Below are 21,512 nucleotides of genomic sequence, written 5' to 3' on the forward strand. Positions count from 1 at the left end.
CTAAACCCCCGTCAAGCTCGTTGGTCATTGTTTTTCTCCCGTTTTAATTTTTCTATTTCATTTCGTCCTGGTAACCGTAATACTAAGGCTGATGCCTTATCCCGTGTTTTTAGTTCCCCAGACGACACATGCCACGCTTCCGAACCCGAACCCATTCTGCCACCCACTGTTAGAGTAGCAGCTATTAGATGGGAACTAGATGATCTCATTCAGAAAAGTCAAGTTAACACACGTATTCCGGAGGGTTGCCCTCCTCACAAGATTTATGTACCTGAACAGTTTCGCGATCAGCTCATTTGCTGGGCACATGCTGCCCTTACTTCCGGTCATCCAGGTGTTACACGCACACTACAATTAATCTCAGCTCGGTACTGGTGGGAAACCATGCGAGCTGACGTTCAAACCTTCGTAGTTTCTTGTTCAGTCTGCGCACAATGCAAAACACCCAAAACCCTTCCAGCCGGTAAGCTATGTCCCCTGCCTGTTCCTGAACGACCATGGTCACATATTGCTGTAGACTTTGTTACTGATTTACCTGAATCTGAAGGTTACACAACTATCCTTACAGTGGTAGACAGATTTTCTAGGGGAGTTAAGTTTATCCCTTTTCCTGCACTTCCTACTGCTCTTCAGACCGCCCAAGCTATATACACACACATTTTCAGACATTATGGGGTCCCGGAGGACATTTTGTCAGATAGAGGTCCTCAATTTACTTCCCGGGTATGGAAATCATTTTTTGAACATTTGGGTGTACACGTGAGTCTCACTTCTGGGTTTCACCCCACTAGTAATGGTCAGTGTGAGAGAGTAAACCAAGAGTTGGGAAAGTTTCTACGGTTATACTGTTTCAAGCATGCTTCTGAGTGGTCACAATATTTGATTTGGGCTGAAATAGCCCAAAACTCCTTAACTAACTCCACGTCTGGTCTCACTCCCTTTCAGTGCATTCTGGGTTATCAGCCTCCGTTAGCTCCGTGGACAGCGTCGTCCACTGAGATTCCCGCTGTTGACGACTGGATGAAGCGGAGTGAGCAGGTGTGGGAGGAGACGCATCAGCAGATCTCGGAAGTCTTACGGAAATATAAGGAGCAGTCCGACAGACACCGTGGTACCACCCCCCAATACCAACCCGGAGACAGGGTGTGGTTGTCGACCCGGGACTTGAGGTTTGAGGGGGCCTGTAGGAAACTGCTGCCTAAGTATATTGGCCCATTTAAGGTGTTGTCTCAGGTTAACGAGGTGACTTATAAGATTGAGTTGCCAGCTCAGTACAGAGTGCATAACTCGTTCCACGTTTCTCTGCTCAAGCCTCTTGTCCCAGGTCCGCTTGCTGAGGGTGTTCCAGATGACGTGCCGCCTGCGGCTGTGGAGGGGGAGGATTCGTCTACCTATGCGGTTCGAGAGGTGTTGGATTCACGCAGGCGTGGCGGTGTGCTCCAGTACCTCATAGACTGGGAGGGTTACGGCCCTGAGGAGCGTTGCTGGGTTGCCGCTGGTGACGTGCTGGATCCTGCTCTACTGGCCGAATTTCATGCCCGTCACCCTAGTAAGCCTGCTCCTAGACCCCGTGGGCGTCCCAAGCGCTCACTCTCTTCTTCGGCTCCGGTACGTAGGGGTTCCCAGTCTCGCAACCCCCGCCTGCCCGGCACCTCTGAGGCTACGCCTGGTCCTCCCGCCGGTACTCCCTGCCCGTCGGGTGGACGTCGTCGTGGTCGTCCCCGTTCCGGCTCCGTTCCGACTCCCTTGGGGGGAGGTACTGTCACGTCTGGTGCTGTTAGCTCCTCTGTCCCTTCCACACCCAGCTCTAACGGAGGTTCTCAGGTTAACAACTACACTACCCAGAATGCACCACCCGCTGACATCACGCACTCACCTGATCACGTGACACCTCACCTGCTTCCACCAGGAAGCCCCGAATACTGATTACTGGCACTATAAAGGTGCACGCCAAACAGACTTCATCGCCGCGTATTGTAGGTTATCCTCATACAAAGCGTTACTTATCTCTTGTCTCCGTTTACTTTGTGTATGACCTTGCTTTTTGTTTCTCGACGCCGATTCTTGCCTCTGCCTTTGATGTTGGATTGTTTGTGTATGACCTGGACTGTACTTTCACCACCGCCTCTTGGATTATCTCTGATACTGGATTGCTTGTGTATGAACTCTGGACTGTCTCTCGTTTATGGTATGGTTTTGTCTGCATTACTCTGTCTACTGGTGATCACCCTTGTTTTTGTATCGACCCTGATTTCATCTGTTTATTATCATAATAAACACATTTTGTTTTTATCAGTATCTGCGCTTGTCTGCTATTCTGTTCTGACCATGACAATGTGCAACAAAAAAAGAACAGGCAGTCAACAGTCAACATTAACACCAATGCTGTAAACAGATGCCACGTAGAGCATTACGGAAACTTTCAAAAAACAAAATTACAACATCTCTCATCTCAGCAGACAACAGCTTACACAAGACTTCCATCCTTAGTTAATGATTAGCCAATATACTTAAGCCTGGCCCAAAAAAATGTTAATCTCCACCTGGATTTATGTAAGTAAGTAAATGATGTGGGGTTGGTTGTTGCTGCAGTTGGTCTGCAGGTTTAGGTTCAGCAACAGTATGTGCTGAAAGAATGAGGTCAGCTGACTACCTGAATATACTGAATATAGACCAGGTTATTCCATCAATGGACTTTTTTCTTCCCTGATCACACGGCCATATTCCAAGATGACAATGTCAGGATTCATGGGTCTGGAATTGTGAAAGAGTTCAGGGTTCAGGGAGCATGAGATCATCATTTTCACACATGGATTGAGAGAGAGTTCACCACAGAGTCCAGACCTTAACCTCATTGAGAATCTTTGGGATGTGCTGGATGGAGAAGAGCTGCTTTGTGCAGTGGTCAGACTCACCATCATCAGTGCTGCAAGATCTTGGTGAAAAATTAATGCAATACTGGATTGAAATAATTATTGTAACAAAGCAGAAGCTTACTAAAAAGATGCCACAGTGAATTTGTGCTGCAATCAAAGCTAAAAACGCCACTATAGAAATGCCACAATAATTGTATGATTGTGACCAGCATCATCTGGCTAAAATGTCTGTGTCTGTGGAGAAATTACATCGACATTTAATGCAGTACACAGACACATATCCCACAGGTCTGTGCAGCGTTCCTTAGCTTCTATGGGATCTAGGGCTGAACGATTAATTGCATTTGCGATAATCTCGCGATATTTTAAAACGCGATTCTCTAACCGCACTTGGCTGCGATTTGACTGGTCACGTGACTTGGGAGCGAGCCAAGCCGAGGACGAGCGGAGCATACCAGAGCAGAAGGCAGGGAGGTGGAGAAGTGAAGTCAACACAGCGCACTTTAGGGCGTTTTCACACCAGCACTATTTGGTCCGGTTAAAACGAACTCTGGTCCGTTTGTAACTTTAGTGCGGTTCGATTGAGCAGGTGTAAAAACAGTAATCGCACTCGGGTGCGGATCAAAAGAACCGGACCGAGACCACCTCCTCCAGGTACCAAACGAACTCTGGAGCGGTTCGCTTGTGGTGAGAACGTGATCCGGTCTCGATCGGGTCCACCTATTAAATATAAGCCATTTATTTGAGCTAAACTGCTGATAAAGCAAGCATAGTTTAAACTAATATATTAGCCAGATAACGCTAATTATCACAGCTGTGAACAAACACTGTGTCCAGGCACGCACTGCATTCACTGCTCTGTTTATTATGTATAAATCTGCGCTGCACGCAGAAACACTGTGTTTGAAAGTGCAGCGTTTCAGCGTTCAGTGTTAAAGCACAGATATTTGCGCTGGAACACAAAATCTTCTCGCTGTATTTACTTTTTTCGTATATTTATATTTAATGTACTCCCGTGTCAGACAGCTCTGACCAATCAGAGGACACAAGCTGCTCGCGTGGTTTATTGATGCGCATTTTGGTGCGTTTAAATTTATGCCTATGGGAAACCAGACCGAACAGAGCGAGAAAACGCTCCAAGTAAACGAACTCATTAGAAACGAACTACAGGTGTGAAAACGCCCTTGTTGCACAATGGCTTAACACATCAGTTGTGTAGAATTACTTTGGCTTTAAAAAAGAAGATGCTGCTCAACGTCAGGTACTGTGCTAAACGTGCCTTGCTACTGTTGCTACGACGCGAGGTAACACTACAAACCTTTTTCAGCATTTAAAAAAACACCACAAAGCCTTGTGTGGTATTTGCAAGGCTAAAATGCCAACGACCAGTGCTGCATCTTCAAATACAGAAAATAACGAGTTGGTTAAAGCAGATTCTCTTTATGTTTTTTGCACTTTAATTTTTCATGATGTTACTAGCTGGAGAGCAGTAAGTTAAAGTAAGTTAACAATCTATTGTTTTTCCTAATAAAAAAAAATGGTGAAAAGGAAAAGCTATTTATGTATTTATTTTTCTATAAAAAAAAACAAATGGTGAAAAGGAAAAGCATAGATATTTTGCTTTATTGTTATCTGTGCTTTAAATAAATCTGACATTATTTATTATTAAACAGATTGATTTATTGCTTCTGTTGTTGAAAAATACTTATGAAGACAAAAAAAATCGCATTTTAAATCGCAATCGCAATTTATAGATAAAAAAATGCAATTAGATTATTTTCCAAAATCGTTCAGCCCTAATGGGATCTATGAAAAAAGTCAAGTATTAACGCAAATTTAGCTTAAAACTGTGACATTGTTCCTCTTTGTATTTAGTATCTCTGTCTTTCAGCGACAGCAGACTTGAATGCTGGCACCTGGGACGAGTGACTAAGTACCTGCCTGGAATTGTAGGCCACCTGCATGCAGGCTGGCAGCATCTTGTGATGTGAATGAAGCGGTGACACTAGGGAGCATGAAGGGTGGCTGTGAGGAAAGAGATGCAAGGGGAAGGCGATCAAAGGTGGAGGAGGCAATCACAGCGACAACGCTGAGCTTTCCGGTCGCAGCTGGACGGCCGAACGAGAGAGGAATTCATTACAGCGGTAAAAACATGCTAGGAGATGCTGCTGGGAGATGGTGGAGGTAAATAATAATAAACAAGTTTACAGTGGAACAGCTCAGCGTGCATTTTTTTTTTTTTTTGCCTCAACTTGCAATTTCATACAGGTAGGATATGAAATGTCAACACCGTCTCTTTTAATAATGCCACTTTGTGGTGGAGAAATGGATAGTGACAGCAAATTAAAAGCTCTGCGCCCTTCCTGGAGCCTCTCTCTCAATGTAGGTCAAGGCACACTGCCCATGAGATTTAAGCAGACTGTGGTCAACAGGCTACGGGAATGAGAGTAGGTAAAAAAAAATAACATTTTGCTTGGGCGACTACAACAGATTAAACCCTCCTGTAGACCGAAGCATCCAAATAAGACTAAGCAGCTGAAGACAACCTGGAACACATCACTTGTGCAGGTAATTCTGTACCCTAAGCACATCAGATAAGCCTGAGCTTTAACCGCGGATGCAGTACACACATCTCAGTATTTGCACTTGTGTGCATCTCGTATTCAGAACATGTGTGTGTGTGTGTGTGTGTGAATGATAAAGAGAGAAAGAGAGAGAGAGAGAGAGACAGAAAAGACAGAATGAGAGAATAGTTTCAGTGCTACTATGGCAATGCAAATATTGGCATGAATTCCTGATATATGAGAAAAACAAATGGCTTAGCGCAGTCACGTCAGTCACCTGATCTCTTCAGCGCTGCTCTACTTTATCAGTGTTATCAGAATGAGATGCTGTTTGACGAGTGTTAGTATTAGTTAGTATTAGAGTATTAGTGAGAGAGTAAAGATTTACTACTAAAAACAGAATTACAAGTCAAAACTAAGTCAGAACTATTCATCTGGGTTTTCTGCAGCCTAGTGTTTTTGGCAAGACAGGGCTCAGACATGCGCAGAAAATAGAATGGTTTATTTACAAAAATTACAGTAAAGGAAGTGATCAAAATGTTCAGGTTCAATAGCAGTAAAAAACAGCAGCATAGAGTAAACATACCATAAACAGAAAAATGTAAAAAATGTCATTGAAGAGCAGGCGATATCAGATGTAAGGCAAAATTGAGGCTAAGAAAAACAAAAGAGGATCATATGCTAGGAAACAATATCAGAGGGTAGGCAAAATCAAGGTCATACACAAGAGGGTAAATAAAGGCAATGAGATAAAAGCACTGTACATGTAAAACTGGCAATACTGGCAAAAGGTGTGTGTGGCATGAGGGTATACTTATATGAGTGGGGTGTGAACAGGTGAATTCAATATTCTGGTGATTGACTTTATGGAGGTGCCATGTTCAATGCATGTGATCATGTAAGGGAGTGTGTGGGAATGTCATTTTGGATGATGCATTCTGGGTAACGTAGTCCGGAGGCTGGAGATCGCAGGTAAAGCTGTGTGTGGGAGAGACAGGTGCGCTTTCGGGAGAGACCAGGCTTTGAAACATAGTTTTTATGAAGTGCAGCAGTAATAAAAAAATATTATACAAAAAGTATGAATCTTCACAAAAAAATAGCAAAATAAATGCAAACTACAATGCTTTCATACAAGCAATATCATGATTATAGTGTACATTACAATATAGCACATCCTTTTAGACAGTGTATTGTTTCATTGTAAATAGAAAATAGTACAGTTAGTCAGAAGAACTATTATTACTATTACTAAATCTATTTATCTATTTTATTATTACTCAGGTTTGTTTGCTAGTTCTATCATGAGAGAAGCAAATTTGTAAACATGGAAGTGTTTAGTATTAAAAAGCATGGATATAATGAATGCCTGGATGGGACATTTTTAAATGAGCTACCTCTTTTTGAAGATGTTCTGGCAGGAAAACTGATAGAATTCATTCTGGGCATGCTCTGCCAAGCTTGTGCACTGAACAGCTTCAGCACACTGTTGCTACTCTGCCTTTCAGGATGTTTAACATCTATAAATCTGCTCATTTTCTTAGCTTATGGTTACTAAAAACCATGGCACCGTTATATTACACTGTAGGAGTGTGCCTTATATCATGGCACAGTAAAACCACCATCCATATTGAGTCAATAGCAATATTCTGAATTTTAAGGGTATTTTCTTGTATAATTGTTTATGTTTGCAGTTTATATGAATGCTAGGGGTGTGACGAGACACTTATATTACGAGGCGAGACGAGACACGATATTGGGTTCACGAGAACGAGACAAGACGAGACGAGATTTAAAATGAAAATTTTAAAGAAAACGTCAAAAATGAAAAATGGCTGAGTTTTATTTGAACAAATCATATAACGCAAATTTAACAGACTGGTTTCTCTCACACGTTAATTCTATAAGAAACAGAATTAAGAATAAAAAAATAAAAATTAAACTTTTCTAGGTCTTATATAGTGCAAACAATAAGTGCAAACCACAACCAGTCATATTAAGCCTATGGTTTGTGTTATTTTCTACTAAATCTCTTGTAATTTAACTATGCCTAACCATAACCAGTCATATTAAGACTATGCTTGAAGTGCAAACAGAGACAGAACATTTTTTTAAATACAGTACAGAGCTAAGGGATTAGTACAACTGCCTATGAAACAGTCACGTGTAGGATTTACTTACAGTTTTTATATATGGTTTGTTTCTTGTTGGTCACTCTGTTACCGTTTATTGTTTCCACTGGAGACAAAATGCAGCCAGACATACAACTTAAACGTAGCAGAAGCATCTTCTATACAAATGCCCGAATTTTCCTCTTCTGCTGAGAGCTGCTCTCCCTGCTCAGACATCATACTCTATCACTATCGCTACTGAGTTGCCAGATCCCTCTTAAAAAGTCCACACTTAACTGTATTTTTGCCCCGCAAGACAGGTTTAAGCCTGACAAGAAATATTGTCCATTTTAATCTCGCGAGATCTCGTGCCAAATTTTTCTACACTTTAGTATTGTAACAACAACAACTTTACGAGTGATAATATAAATAACAATAATGTAATATAAGAACAATAAACAAAAAATATTAATATGCAAACTGTTATCGTACAAGAATTTGTATTGTATCATGTAGCAAATCAATAGCTTTGTATTGGAATCATATCAGAACAGAAAATCTGTGTATCTTCTCATCACTCGCGCCCTCTATTATTACACTGTATAATTAACATTATACAGCACATCACACAGCAACACATTAGCACTAACAATGTCCAACAGAAGCCTCTAACCACAAGACAGATCGCTCAGTCTGTAACGGCACAGCCAATCTCTCGTTACCTTCCAGCCTTATACTTCCCTCCCACTGCTTCACGCCACTCATAATTAGAGAGTGTGTTAAAAGCAATCTCATTACACATTCAGATTTTAAGCGCAAGCAAAGACTGAATTATTGCTTATTTGCTAGTTTATGTAAAAGACTATGGTAAAAGAAAAAACACCAGCTGGGTGACCTTTAACCATGAAGGTTATTCTGGTCAGGCAATAAAATTAAGCACTCCCTGTATCCAGAGAAAGGGAAGAAAACATTATTCTGATTACTGTGCAATTTATAAAAATATATATTGTATTATTTAAGGGCAACAGCCTTAAAAATAAAACCAAACAGTAAACAGTATAAAGTAATAAAGAAAATGGATATGGACTTTTAACTTTTAGATGTAGATGCATTTTAGATGCATCTAAATTAAATACAAATACAATAATAGAGAATATAATATCAGAAGATTAAAATATAGAACTTGTATCTTTTGTGCGATCTCCAGCCCCTGGAATATGATATCATGAATACACTGACATCACCTCCTCACACAACCACATGATGCTGCACACAACACTACCGGGAGGCCAATCCCCAGAGTATTGATTTCACCTGTTCTTCTCAGTACGAAATCACCTTCACTTGCATGGTTCATCCACTTTAGTTAAAGTGTTACCCTTGTCTGTGTTGACTCTCTTGATTACTGAAATTGTTTTTTTTTGTATTTTTGACCCTGTTTCTGCCCTTAATTTTGATATTTTCTTGCCGTGCTTTGACCCCTGGAGTGTCTCTCTTTTTTTTGGTATGTTTAACCCCTGCTACAGCTGTTTACTCTTACTATTCTCTGTATTATCCCTTTTTATAATAAAGTCTGTTTATTGCGTCCTGTCCGTTCATGACACTGACATCATATTAAAATAAAATTAAATAATACAATGAAAAAGCACCACTGCACTCAACAGAATGGAGAAGGACAATTCCCAGCAGCTTGCCAGCAGCAGCACAGTGAGGCATTCAGTAAGGGGTATAAACCCCCCAGGATGACCTAGCTGCCATTGCTAAGCATTACATCAGAGACTGATGAGTCATTCTGGGGGGAGGACCTAGATCACAGCCCCCCAAAATATTCTACAACATTTCTACACACATCAACATCCACAGGCCACAGAGGGACAGACATAGAGAAAAAGAGACAGACAAACAGAGAGATACACAGAGAGACAGAGAGAAACAGAGAAGGAGAGAAAGTGACATGCAAGAGCATGAGAGACAGAGTGGGTAAGAGAGAGAGAGTAAGAGAGTGTGAGTAAGTGAGGGAAAAGCGAGGGAAACGTGATGTTGGGGGTGTATGAGTGTGTGTGAGTTTGTGTGTGGAGGAGGGGAGGGGGGGGGGGGGTTAGTGCACTAACGTCTGTCTGCACTCTCTGCGGTTGCGACTGTAGGAGGCCCTCCTCCTTCAGCGAGGAGAAAGCCTTTCAAAGCAGGGCTGAAACGCTGAGGGGGGTGGCTTTTCAGCATGACAAAGCCCAACCCATTTCCCTCCTTTTTTTTCCCTCTCTTTTTCCCCCCTCCGCGCTCTATAGGACGCCTTCAGAGCGAACACAATGCAAATCAGCCTGGGTCCCCATTCACAGAGTGATTAATATGCATAGACAGCCCATCCTTATCAAGTGACAAGCGGTGGAAAACACCACCGAACAACTGGAGGAGATTCTGCACCGTCAGTTGTAGCATATCGAACTAAAGTATTAATTAAAGGTATTTATTTGTATGCAGAGTCGCTGCGTAAACAGCATCGCGGATATGGAGAGTGATTTGTAACAATCACTTCAAAACTCACATTAAAATATGCTCAAATCTGTTATTTCTCATTTATTTATTACCTATAATTCACTATTCAGTTTGTTCTGTACTGTAGAGTACTGATACTGTACACTCCTATCAAATAGGATATAGTACTGTATAGTACAACTAATCAAAATATAGTACAATGTTTCCTCTGGATGGTATTCGTTTTTTCAGCAGCGATGGCAGGCCCACACTGTGATGACTCTCCCCAAACCCTGGCAAATAAATGTGGAAAGGCGTGGGAAAGGGAAAATAACACAAAAACTGAAATAAAAGCAAATACAGTGAAAAAAAAACAAAATTTTAAACTACTTACTATAAACTATAGATCCATGTATACGTTATAAATACATTATATTTCACACCAGGTTTGAATTTCTCATTTTTGCACTCTAATCTCATACTGTAAACAGTGTAAAACAGTGCTCAGCATTACTCATCACTAGGGGTGGGCGATATGGCCCTAAATTAATATCACAATATTTTTATGATAATGACAAAAATTTTAAAAATACACTACCGCAACAAAATGAAAATTCAATTTTATTATTGCATACGATATGATATGACACACCCACTAAGATATAAAAAAATACAAGAATTTTATCAGATTTGTAACAGTAAAAGTCAATGATCCAGAAGGTCATTATACTAATAATAATGCACTCCATATATCTCCATATATCCAGGATTAAAGTAAAACAAATGATACTAGACAGATATAGTCTCTAGTCTCTAGTAGATATATAATAGGAAATACGAAAAAACAGCAAAAACAGCAAAAAAGTAGTAATCTGTTGTGATAATTCGGGATGGGTGATATTGCACAATATTTTAGGGTATAATATCGTTCACCATATTCAAAAATGTTGGCGATATTATGTTATAATAGCTATGTTTTTTTTATAGCTGTTTTTAGTAAAAGAAAAAAATCACACTGTTCTAATTTCCTATTACTTATCTAATAGAGACTTATAGACTAGAGACTTATAGATTATATCTGTCCAGAGTATCAATTATTTTACTTTAATCCTGGATATATAGAGATATTTGGAGTACATTATTATTAGTATAATGACATTATGGATCATTGACTTCTGTTACAAACCTGATAGAACTCTTGTATTTGTTTTATATCTCAGTTTTTATTTTGTTGCAGTAGTGTATTCTCAAAATATATATATTTTTTTATATCAGTGTTTTGTCATATGGCCAAGAGTATCGTTATAGTACAAAAATACCATGAAATATTGTGATATTATTTTAGGGCCATATCGCCCATCCCTACTCCAAAACTTTCCGGTATCTTTTGTTCCTTCACTGCAATTTCGCCCAAAAATTGCTGTTCCTCAGAGCAGCAGGGGATTTGCAGGGAAGGTAACATCATCCTTCCATTGTCCAGGTACAGAAACCAAAAACGTGTGTAGAAATGTAAAGAAATACTCTGAGTGCAGGACAAGAAACTCACCATACTGGATTGCTCACTCTCTGCTTTTAGTAATAAGGATCACTGGATCACTACACCTTACACCTGCTTCTTTAGAGGGAGAAGGGCGGGGAGGAAAAGAGTAGCCTGAAGAAACGACAGCTAGCCGGCTAAACGAATGCATTAGCAACAGCTAGGCCAGGATATGGATCTGGGGGGCTTGACGTATTCCCAGCACATATTCACTATACAATCCAAAGACAGAGCCTCTTTCAGAGGGAAGTGGGTTAGGTTACACATGATGGTTTCCTCAAATTATCAAATGAAATGATAAAATCTGACAAGATAATGGATCTACCGAAGACACAATCATCACTTATGTTGCACAGGTTGCACAGCTATGTCTATCTAGCTATCCATCTCCCTCTCTCTCCCTCTCTCTCTCCCCTCTATTCTTCCTCTCTTTCTCTTTCTCTCTCTCTCCCTTCTATTCTTCCCCTCTCTCCTCCTCTATCTCTCTCTTTTTCTCCCTCTCTTTCTCTCTCTCTATTTATGTTTCCCACACACATACATACCTGCACATAGTTTGTTTTTAGATCCAATAAGAGAAAAATGGCTCTTGAGGGTTTGAATAATCAACCAAAAAAAAAACAAAACACTTTATCTCTTTTTCTCACAAGTTTTGTGTTTGTCCTGATTATTTGTCACCAACAATACGACACACTTTATTATAGTCAGGCAGAATATTATTAGGATAGGTTTCCTGTCTAAAGAGAGCACTTTTAGGGAAAATGTGTTATCTCCTATCTCAAATGTAGACAAGTTGTCCAAAAAATAGTTAGATTTTTTAAATCTTATTCTGTATACTTTGGTTCATCAAGAGTTTGGGTAATGGCAATGGGTCTGTATATCTTCGCTGTCCAATGAAAAACAGTTATCTCCAAATCAGCAACTTTACAGGATAGAGAAAAAATGTCTTAACTTTTAATGGAAGAGTTTATTTCAGGTCATTTTTAAGTATTTCTAACGGTCTGTTCATTAGGAAGTTTTGGCATGGTGTTATGTAGTAAACTAAAAATCGACAAAAACGGATATATTTGTTTTTCATTGGACAGTTTCAGAAAAGTTTCAGAAAACCTGCTCGGTCATTTAATGTCTATTAAATCAAGAGTACTAAAACGTGTAGAAACTGCTGTCTCTACTGCCCATGGAAGGTTTACTAAGTAGATTTTGGAGAATCAATCCTGGCAAGGTCAGAAGGTTGATTGATCACCACCTCACATCACCCCACCCCAACCCCAACTCCCCAGCTCATCCCAAAAGTACTGGATGGAGCATTTTATACAGGGATTTATACATATCTAGCCCACAGCTGGCATTAAACATGGTGCCAATAGGTTCATATTTATGTTTTCTGCTTCAGAAAGTCCTATTTTACTGGCAATGCTTCTCTTATGGGACTAGACAAGCTATATATGTGTGAATTTGCACATCTTTAGCATTGAGTGTTGGGAGATAAGCTAAGCTAACACTGCTAACACATGCACACAAATGTCTTTTAGCCTATTCTGTGTGATATCACAAGGACAATAGTGGTATATAAGGTATATTAGGGTACATGTTACATTTGTTTATTTGAATTTTAACCAAATTGACTTTGCTCAATGAACTTGGCTCAACAGCTCCAATATATCAGCCAATAGTCATATAAGATAACCAGACCAAGATCACAATGGAAGTGAAGAGGGAAGTGCATACCCAATTACGCTCTCTCAGACTCCGGCTGCTGATGGCCGGGACTCGAGTACTGCGATCCTCGGCTCATAGTGTTCATAGTAGGCTCTTGGTTAACTTGGTTAACTAGTTTATATAGAGTTATATAGTTACAGATGTATAAATCAGAGTCCAGTCTAGTATAGCAATGTGAGCATAGCATCTTCGCTTACTAAACTAAACTAAAGAAACTAAAGAAGCATAAGTCAGATACTAAACATGTCATGACTGATTAACTGCATATGGGGAAAGCACTAAATCAGGTTCACTTGCTTTATCATCCGCCTCTTCCTCTAAGCTCACCTGGAAAAACTGAAAAAATGAAGAAATACCTCCTTAGTCATCCATACTCTCTGCACTGACATCAGACGTCCAGTTCCAGAGGAAAACTTTCCGTTGTTGCAACTTATTTTCCCTTCTCTTTATTTCTGCTTTACAGTTTCCTACTCTCAAAAATAGGCCATTTTATTTTCATAGTGGCTTTGAACTCACCACAGTAGTTTAAGTTCCAGATGTGAACTTACTTGGATTTTTTCCTACTTCATCTTTTTTTTCTCTCGACTAATCATATTCCTTGCCCTCCTCTTGAGGTTCAGCTGCATGTCTAAAGTCTTGCAAAAAGCTCTTTACTCCACTTTTATTGGTCTCTTTTTAACGACGCCACTTTTACATGAAAGGATTGCGAAGACTCCAGCCTATCCTGTACTTTAAGCCTACAGGAATCTGATGAATGTAGGGAAGGGCTTGAATGCCTGATGACTGTTGCGGTGCATCACTTTCCATCCGTCTCTATCTCTTTATCACTCTCTCTCTCTCTCTCTTTCTGTCCCACCCATCACGCACTCACACACAGGAGCAGCTGCAAATCAACATTAACATGTCAACATCCTACAACACTAAAGCAATACTGCCTCCCTGTACCAAAAATGTAGAGCAGGCAAGCGTGCGAAAGAGGGAGGGAAAGGGAGAAAGAGAGAGAAATAGAGGAAAGAGCATGATTAAAACAGAGAGAAAGAGAAATAGAGAAAAAGTCAGAGGGGGGCAAGAGTCAGATTGAGTGTGAAAAAGAGATAGAGGCAATGAAAGAGACAGAGAGAGAAAGAGAGAGGTAGAAAGAGAGAGTTAGAAAGAGAAGGATTGAGTGATGAGGAGCAAAGAGAGAGAGAGAGAGAGAGAAAGAAAGAGAGAGATGTAGAAAGACAGAGTTAGAAAGATAGAAAGAGAGAGAGTTAGAAAGAGAAGGACTGAGTAATGAAGAGCAAAGAGAGATGTAGAAAGAGAGAGTAAGAAAGAAAAGATTTGAGTAATGGAGAGCAAAGAGAGAAAGAGAGATAGGGCAAGAGAAAGATTAAGTCAGAATGAGAGATAGAGGCAGTGAAAAAGAGTTAGAAAAGAGAGTCAGAAAGATAGAAAGAGAGACTTAGAAGGAGAAGAATTAAGTGATGGAGAGCAGAGAGAGAGAGAGAGATGGGGCAAAAGCCAGATTGAGTGACAGAAAGAGAAAGAGAGAGTTGGAAAGATAGAAAGAGAGAGTTAGAAGGAGAAGGATTGAGTGAGGAAGAGGAAAGAGAGAGAGAGATAGAGTAAAGCCTGATAAAAGAGAGGGAATGAAAGAGAAAGAAAGAGATGTAGAAAGAGAGATATAGAAAGATAGAAAGAGAGACTTAGAAAGAGAAGGATAGATGGAAAGCAGAGAGCTAGATGGAGAAAGGTAGTGATGAGGCAAGTGCTAGATTGAATAAGAAAAAGAAATAGAGGCAGTGAAAAAGAGTTAAAAAGAGAGGGTCAGAAAGATAGAAAGAGAAAGTTAAAAAGAGAAGGATGGATGGAAGGCAGAGAGCTAGATATTGGAGATCGGAGAGACAGATATTGGGCCAAAAGCCAGATTGACTAAGAAAAGGAGATAGAGGCAGTGAAAAAGAGTTAGAAAGAGAGAGTCTGAAAGATAGAAAGAGAGACTTAGAAGGAGAAGGATGGATGTAAAGCAGAGAGGGAAAGAGATGTAGAAAGAGAGATATAGAAAGATAGAAAGAGAGATTTAGAAAAAGAGAGAGAGCTAGGTAGAGAAAGAGAGCGATGGGGCAAGTGCTAGATCGAATAAGAAAACGAAATAGAGGCAGTGAAAAAGAGTTAAAAAGAGAGATTCAGAAAGATAGTAAGAGAAAGTTAAAAAGAAAAGGATGGATGGAAAGCAGAGAGCTAGATATTGGAGATCGGAGAGACAGATATTGGGCCAAAAGCCAGATTGACTAAGAAAAAGAGATAGAAGCAGTGAAAAAGAGTTAGAAAGAGAAGGATGGATGTAAAGCATAGAAAGAAAGAGAGAGGGAGGGAGGGAGGGAGGGAGATCAAGTAAAAGTCAGATTGAGTGAGAAATAATAGAGGCAGATATATAGAGAAAGAAAGAAAGAGAGAGAGAGAGAGAGAGAGGCAGAAAGAGAAGGATTGAGAGACAAAGACAGCAACAGTCTGTAGAGACAAAGATAAACTCATATAGAAAAAGAAAAAAACGAGAGAGAGAGAGAGATTGAGTCAGAGACATATTATAGAGAAAAAGATCGAGACAAAGACAAAGAGAAAGGGAAAGTGAGAGAGTAAGAGAGAGAGAGAGAGAGAGACAGACAGTGACAGGTGCAGGTGCGCTCTACAGTTACCAGCAGCATTGTTTAAGCCCACCCCCACCTCTTACTGTAAGACACGGTTAACCTATTTTAACCTCGATGCTGCAGTCTAGCAGTCTAGCAGAGCCTTGTGCTTGACCTCAAATGAAGATGAAATAGAGGAAAAGGGAGAGAGAGAGAGATAGAGAGAGAGAGGGAAAGCGAGATCTCCTTGGTTAAGATTCGTTTCCTCATTCCCGCCCAAGCAACAGGGTGTTTTAGTGCAGCAGAAACACCCCACCACAAGCCCCCATTACTTCCCCCTCACTATCAGAAATCATATTAAAACGCTGGAATTGCAGGGTGTGTATGATTTGTTCAGAGCAAAGCAAAACACCTTCCCACTTTTAATCAACTGTGATTTGCCCTCTAGTCATTTTCCTGATCTGGATTAATGGTCACAACATGCTTATTTGGCTACAAAAGCCAGAAAAGCCCCCTCGAGTGCACAAGTAGAGTGATGACAATTTAACTTTTCCTGCTGTCATAAACACTCTCTCTCTTTCTCTTTCTTTCTTTCTTTCTTTCTTTCTTTCTTTCTCTCTGCTTATGCTGGGGGGTTGTGTTAAATGTGAATACCCCCCTCTTCCACCACCAACACACAGACTGCTATAGGTCTTGTGGAGGTCCAGCCTAGTTCACTGAGATTACTAACCTCCAGTGGATGGATTTCTCACAATAAATAAAACAAACAACCTAGCTAACATTGTTCTCTATCATATATATAATTCAGCTAACCTAATTAAGTGCCTCCTGTTATAAATAAATGTACCAACTATAAAGCCACCATACAGAATAAGAGAAAAAGAGAGAAAGGAAAGGGAATGAGAGAGAAAATAAGGCTATAAAAACTGCATCAGGACCACATAGAGGGAAAACATATCTACCATAAGCAGTTGCTGTAGAATCGAACATTATATCCAATCAAATTACGGAAATCTCACTGAATATCCAATCTTTCTCTATCTTTCCCTCTTGTTCCTCTCTTTTTTTGACCAACACAACCTTCCCAGCACAGCCCAGCTCCCATCACACACACATATGCATACACATATACACACACACATACACACAAAGCTCCCAGGCAGGTCACCACCAAACCACACACAGCTACAAAAAACCTCATCAGTAAAAGAAGCACTTCCATGGTTTAATGGTCAGGAGCAGCTCTGAGACCTGGAGGAGCAGATGGCTGCTTCTCTAGCTTGCTATTTAAGTGCCCCGGGCTGAATCTCCACAAGCGCAAGCACATGCAACGTGGACCTGTCTCTCTCTATGGCAGAGAGACTGGAGATTCAGAAGATTGAATAGAAAAAAATCTGATTATACAGTCCAGTCTATCTCCCATTGAGTCTGTGTTAGACTAGTCATTAGTTTATCACCACCAGAGCCAGGAATTATCCGGTTCTGGCTTTTTATTCCTAAATAGTTCCAGGCTCTGGCGATGATAGACAAACACAGACTCAATGGAAGAGGGAGATAAAGACTGGACTGTCTAACCAGGTTCTTTCCATTCTCTATGATGCTATCTACCAGAAGCTGCTTCTGCTGCTGCTGTTGATGTAGTAGAATAGAACACATTATAGGCAAACAAATTAGACACCCAGTTTATTATCTCCCAGTTTCACACTTAATCTCAATCTATCTATCTACCTATCTCTCTAAGACTGCTATAGAGGTCTACTTTGCATGCTGAACTCCCAATGCTAGCCTAATTCAGTGCCCTACATTTAGTTAAATACATGTACCAACCAAACAGCCATTCTCAAAGCTAAATAAGAGAGGGAAGAGCGCTAAAACAGCATCAGTACCAAAAGGAGGGAAAATCATAAACTGTTGCTAACTCTTCCCACTGAATCTCCAGTCTCTCATTCCATCTATATCTCTTTTGCACAGACAGACTGCAATAAGTGTCCATGTTGCATGTGTGGAAGCACTTAAATACAGTAGACAAGCAGCCACCCTCCATCCAGGTCTACTCTAAGTAGTTTCTAGTTCCTCACAGTAAAAAAACAAGAAACCTAAACTAGACACCATTAGTATTTATGGTACATAGATTATTAAGATAATTTAGCTAGCCACCATGCAGACTAAGAGAATAAGAGAGAGAGAAAGGAGAAAAAAGGCTATAAAAACTAGGAAACTAGATCTACCATAAGCTGCTGCTGGACATTATAGTCAAATTAATTAAAGACCTGGATCTTCCAGTTGCCCAATGAGTCATCCCACTGGCTCTCCAGTCTCTCTCTCTCTCTTTCTCTATCTATCTATCTTCCTCATCATTGACCGCCATATGGGTCTTGTGAAGGTCCAGCCTGGTTCTGGCACTTAACTGGCTAGCTAATGTAGATGAGCAACACCCATCCAGATCTCTAAAACCTAGCAAGCTAGTAATATTATTTTCTATCCAGTGCCCTCTATTTAGCTAAATAAATGTACCAGCTTAAGAACCACCATATAGAGTGGACAAGAAAAAGTAAAGAGAGGGAATAAAAAAGAAAAAAGGCTACAGAAACTACATTAGGACCACAAGGAGGGAAAATGTTTCTACCATAAGCAGCTGCTGTAGAATTGAACATTATAGAAAGATAAATTACAGTGTCTCAGTGAGTTTTTCTCACTCAATATCCAGTTTATTATACTCTCTCTTTCTCTCTCTCTGTCTCACTCTTTTTATCTTTCACTTATAGACTACCATAGGGGTCCACATTGTGTTTGTGTGTTGAGGTCTTGTGGAGGTCTAGCCTGTTTCACTTAGCTTACTAACCTCCAGTAGATGAGTTCCTCTCAATAAATAAAACTTACAACTTAGCTAACTACCATTATTCTCTATGGCACGTATATTTCAGCTAGCCTAATTCAGTGCCCTCTATGTAGCAGCATTAGAGCCAACATACAGACTGAAAGAAAAGAGAGGGAATAAGAGAAAAGAGGGCTACAAACACTGCATCAGGACCACAAGGAGGGAAAACATATCTACCATAAGCAGCTGCTGTAGAATAGAACATTATAGCCAGATAAATTACAGTGTCTCAGTGAGTTTTCTCACTGGATCTCTGGTCTCTCTCTATCCTCCTCTCCCCCCCCCCCTCTCTCTCTCTCTCTCTCTCTTTTATCTTCTCCTCTCATAGACTGCTATAGGGGTCCACATGCATTGTGTGTGTGTGGAGATCTTGTAGCGGTCCAGCCTGGTTCACTTAGCTTACTAACCTCCAGTAGATGGATTCCAACTAACATTGTTCTCTATGGTACATATAATTTAGCTAGTCTAATTCAGTGACCTCTATTCACCTAAATAAATGTACTAACCTTAGAGCAAACATACAGAATAAGAGAATAAGAGAGAGAGAGAGAGAGAGAGAGAGAGAAAAAGAAAAGAGAGGGAAAAAGAGAACAGTGGGCCACAAAAACTGCATCAGGACCACTAGGAGGGAAAACGTATCTACCATAAGCAGCTGCTGTAGAACAGAACATTACAGACAGATAAATTACAGTGACTCACTGAGTTTTCTCACTGGATCTCTAGTCTCTCTCCACCTTCCTCTCTCTCTCTTTCTCTCTCTTTTTATCTTCCACTCGTAGACTGCTATAAGGGTCCACGTTGCATCTGTTATTGTGCGTGAAGGTTTTGTATAGGTCTTGTCCAGCCTGGTTCACTTAGCTTACTAACCTCCAGTAGATGAGTTCTTCTCAATAAATAAAACAAACAACCTTGCTAAGTACCATTATTCTCTATGATACATATAATTCAACTAGCCCAATTCAGTGCCTTCTACAGAGACACCACACAGAAAAAGGGAATAAGAAAAAAAGAGAAAAGAGGACAATAAAAAAACTAAACTGCATCAGGACCACAGACGGAGGGAAAACGTATCTACCATAAGCAGCTGCTGTAGAACGGAACATTATGGACAGATAAATTACAGTGTCTCAGTGAGTTGTCTCACTGAATCTCTCTAGTCTCTCTCTCTCTCTCTCTCTTTTTTTATCTTCCTCTCATAGACTGCTATAAGGGTCCACGTTGCATATGTTAATTGTTAGTATATGCATGTGTGTGTGGAGATCTTGTGGAGGTCCCGCCTGGTTCACTTAGCTTACTAACTAACCTTCAGTAGACGGATTCCTCACAATAAATAAAACAAACAACCAAACAAACAACAAATTCTCTATGGTACGTAGAGAATTCAGTGCCCTCTATTCAGCCAAATAAATGTACCATCCTTAGAGCCACCATACAGAATAAGAAAATAAGAGAAAGAGAGAAAATAAAGGGAATATAAGAAAAAAAAAAAGGGCGCTATAAAAGCCGCATCAGGACCACAGCGAGGGGGAAAACGGACGGATGCAGGCAGCGAACAGCGTGTAAAGAAAGTTAACCCGCTAAGAGTGCGCGCGCGCATCATTCGCTGGGAAATAAGGCTCGCTCTTACCTGCACAAGCAAAGAAAAGCAGCGTCCAGGCGAGCTCCCGTGTCTGCAGCATTGTAAAAGGTCTCTCCGGGAGGCAGAAAGGGTGCGCGAGGGGGTCTGAGCGGACGGGGATGTTTATTTCTCGGACCGCTGCGCTGTTTTTCTCGCTATTTTCCTGAGGATGGCTCCGTTACAGGCTGAACCTCGCTGAACGCAGCACGCTCGCTCCCGCTCTCGCTCGCTCAGCTTTAGCCGCAGCACACACTAGCACGGATCACTCCGCCAACGCCACACAGACACACAGACAGGCGCGCGCTCTCGCTCTCTACTGCTCTCAGCAGCCGCACGCTGGTACTCCTCCGCCACCGCCGCTACTGCTGCTGCTGCTGCTGCACGACCCGAACAGCAGATGGTGCGTTTGGAAAATCTTGTCATGGACTTCTCGGGCTAATTCGGATTAGGAGTCTCACGAACCAAACCCTTATATTGCTATAGGCAAAGGCTATTTTCAAAAGGTCAGTCGATATATCCCCCCTAGTCTCTCGTATTCATGAGTTTCTTTCAGTGAGCTGACAAAAATATAGTGCGCCCAGGTTTGTTTGTAGCCTTTAGTAATAAAGCCTAAACAAATAAAGAAAAGGAAATTTTTAAGTAAAAAAAAAAACATTTTTGTTTTATTCTACAAACTACGGACAACATTTCTCCCATATTCCAAATAAAAATATTTGTGAAAACCAATAAAAATAACATTTGTTAGCAGAAAATGAGAAATGGCTGAAATAACACACAAAAAAAAGATGCTGGCATGTTCTACTCCACCAGTCTTACACACTGCTTTTGGATAACTTAAATGCCTTTACTCCTGGTGCAAAAAATTCAAGCAGTTCAGTTTGGTTTGATGGCTTGTGATCGTCCGTCTTCCTCTTGATTATATTCCAGAGGTGTTCAATTTGGTAATAAGTGGTCTCTTATATAATGATACTCTTGGCGATAAAACAAAACACTGAATAAAATAACAAAACGAAATGCAACAAAACTGCACCAAAATGAAAATGACATGTGATTGTTGTAAAAGATATGATATGATATGATATGAATATATTATAAAATATAAAAAGAAGTCAAGAATATCATTATACTAATAAT

The 21,512-nt window shown here is 40.5% G+C and overlaps 1 protein-coding gene across 11 annotated transcripts in view; it reads right to left on the bottom strand.

Annotated features, from left to right (window-relative positions):
- The window catches only part of ncam1a (neural cell adhesion molecule 1a), a 428,525-nt gene extending 407,527 nt beyond the window's left edge, over positions 1-20,998 (bottom strand). For 2 of the 11 annotated variants that reach the window (XM_049466504.1, XM_049466497.1), the window contains exon 1: positions 20,388-20,995. In XM_049466504.1, coding sequence (XP_049322461.1) covers positions 20,388-20,439 — 52 coding nt within the window. In that variant the 5' untranslated portion in view covers positions 20,440-20,995. Of the gene's footprint in view, positions 1-20,387 lie in introns of all 11 variants that reach the window. The other 9 variants (XM_049466500.1, XM_049466502.1, XM_049466496.1 and 6 more) reach the window with 8 other exon arrangements.
- Positions 20,999-21,512: the final 514 nt, after the last annotated feature.

This window comes from Astyanax mexicanus, chromosome 17 (genome assembly GCF_023375975.1).
Source record: "Astyanax mexicanus isolate ESR-SI-001 chromosome 17, AstMex3_surface, whole genome shotgun sequence".
Taxonomy (NCBI): domain Eukaryota; kingdom Metazoa; phylum Chordata; class Actinopteri; order Characiformes; family Acestrorhamphidae; genus Astyanax; species Astyanax mexicanus.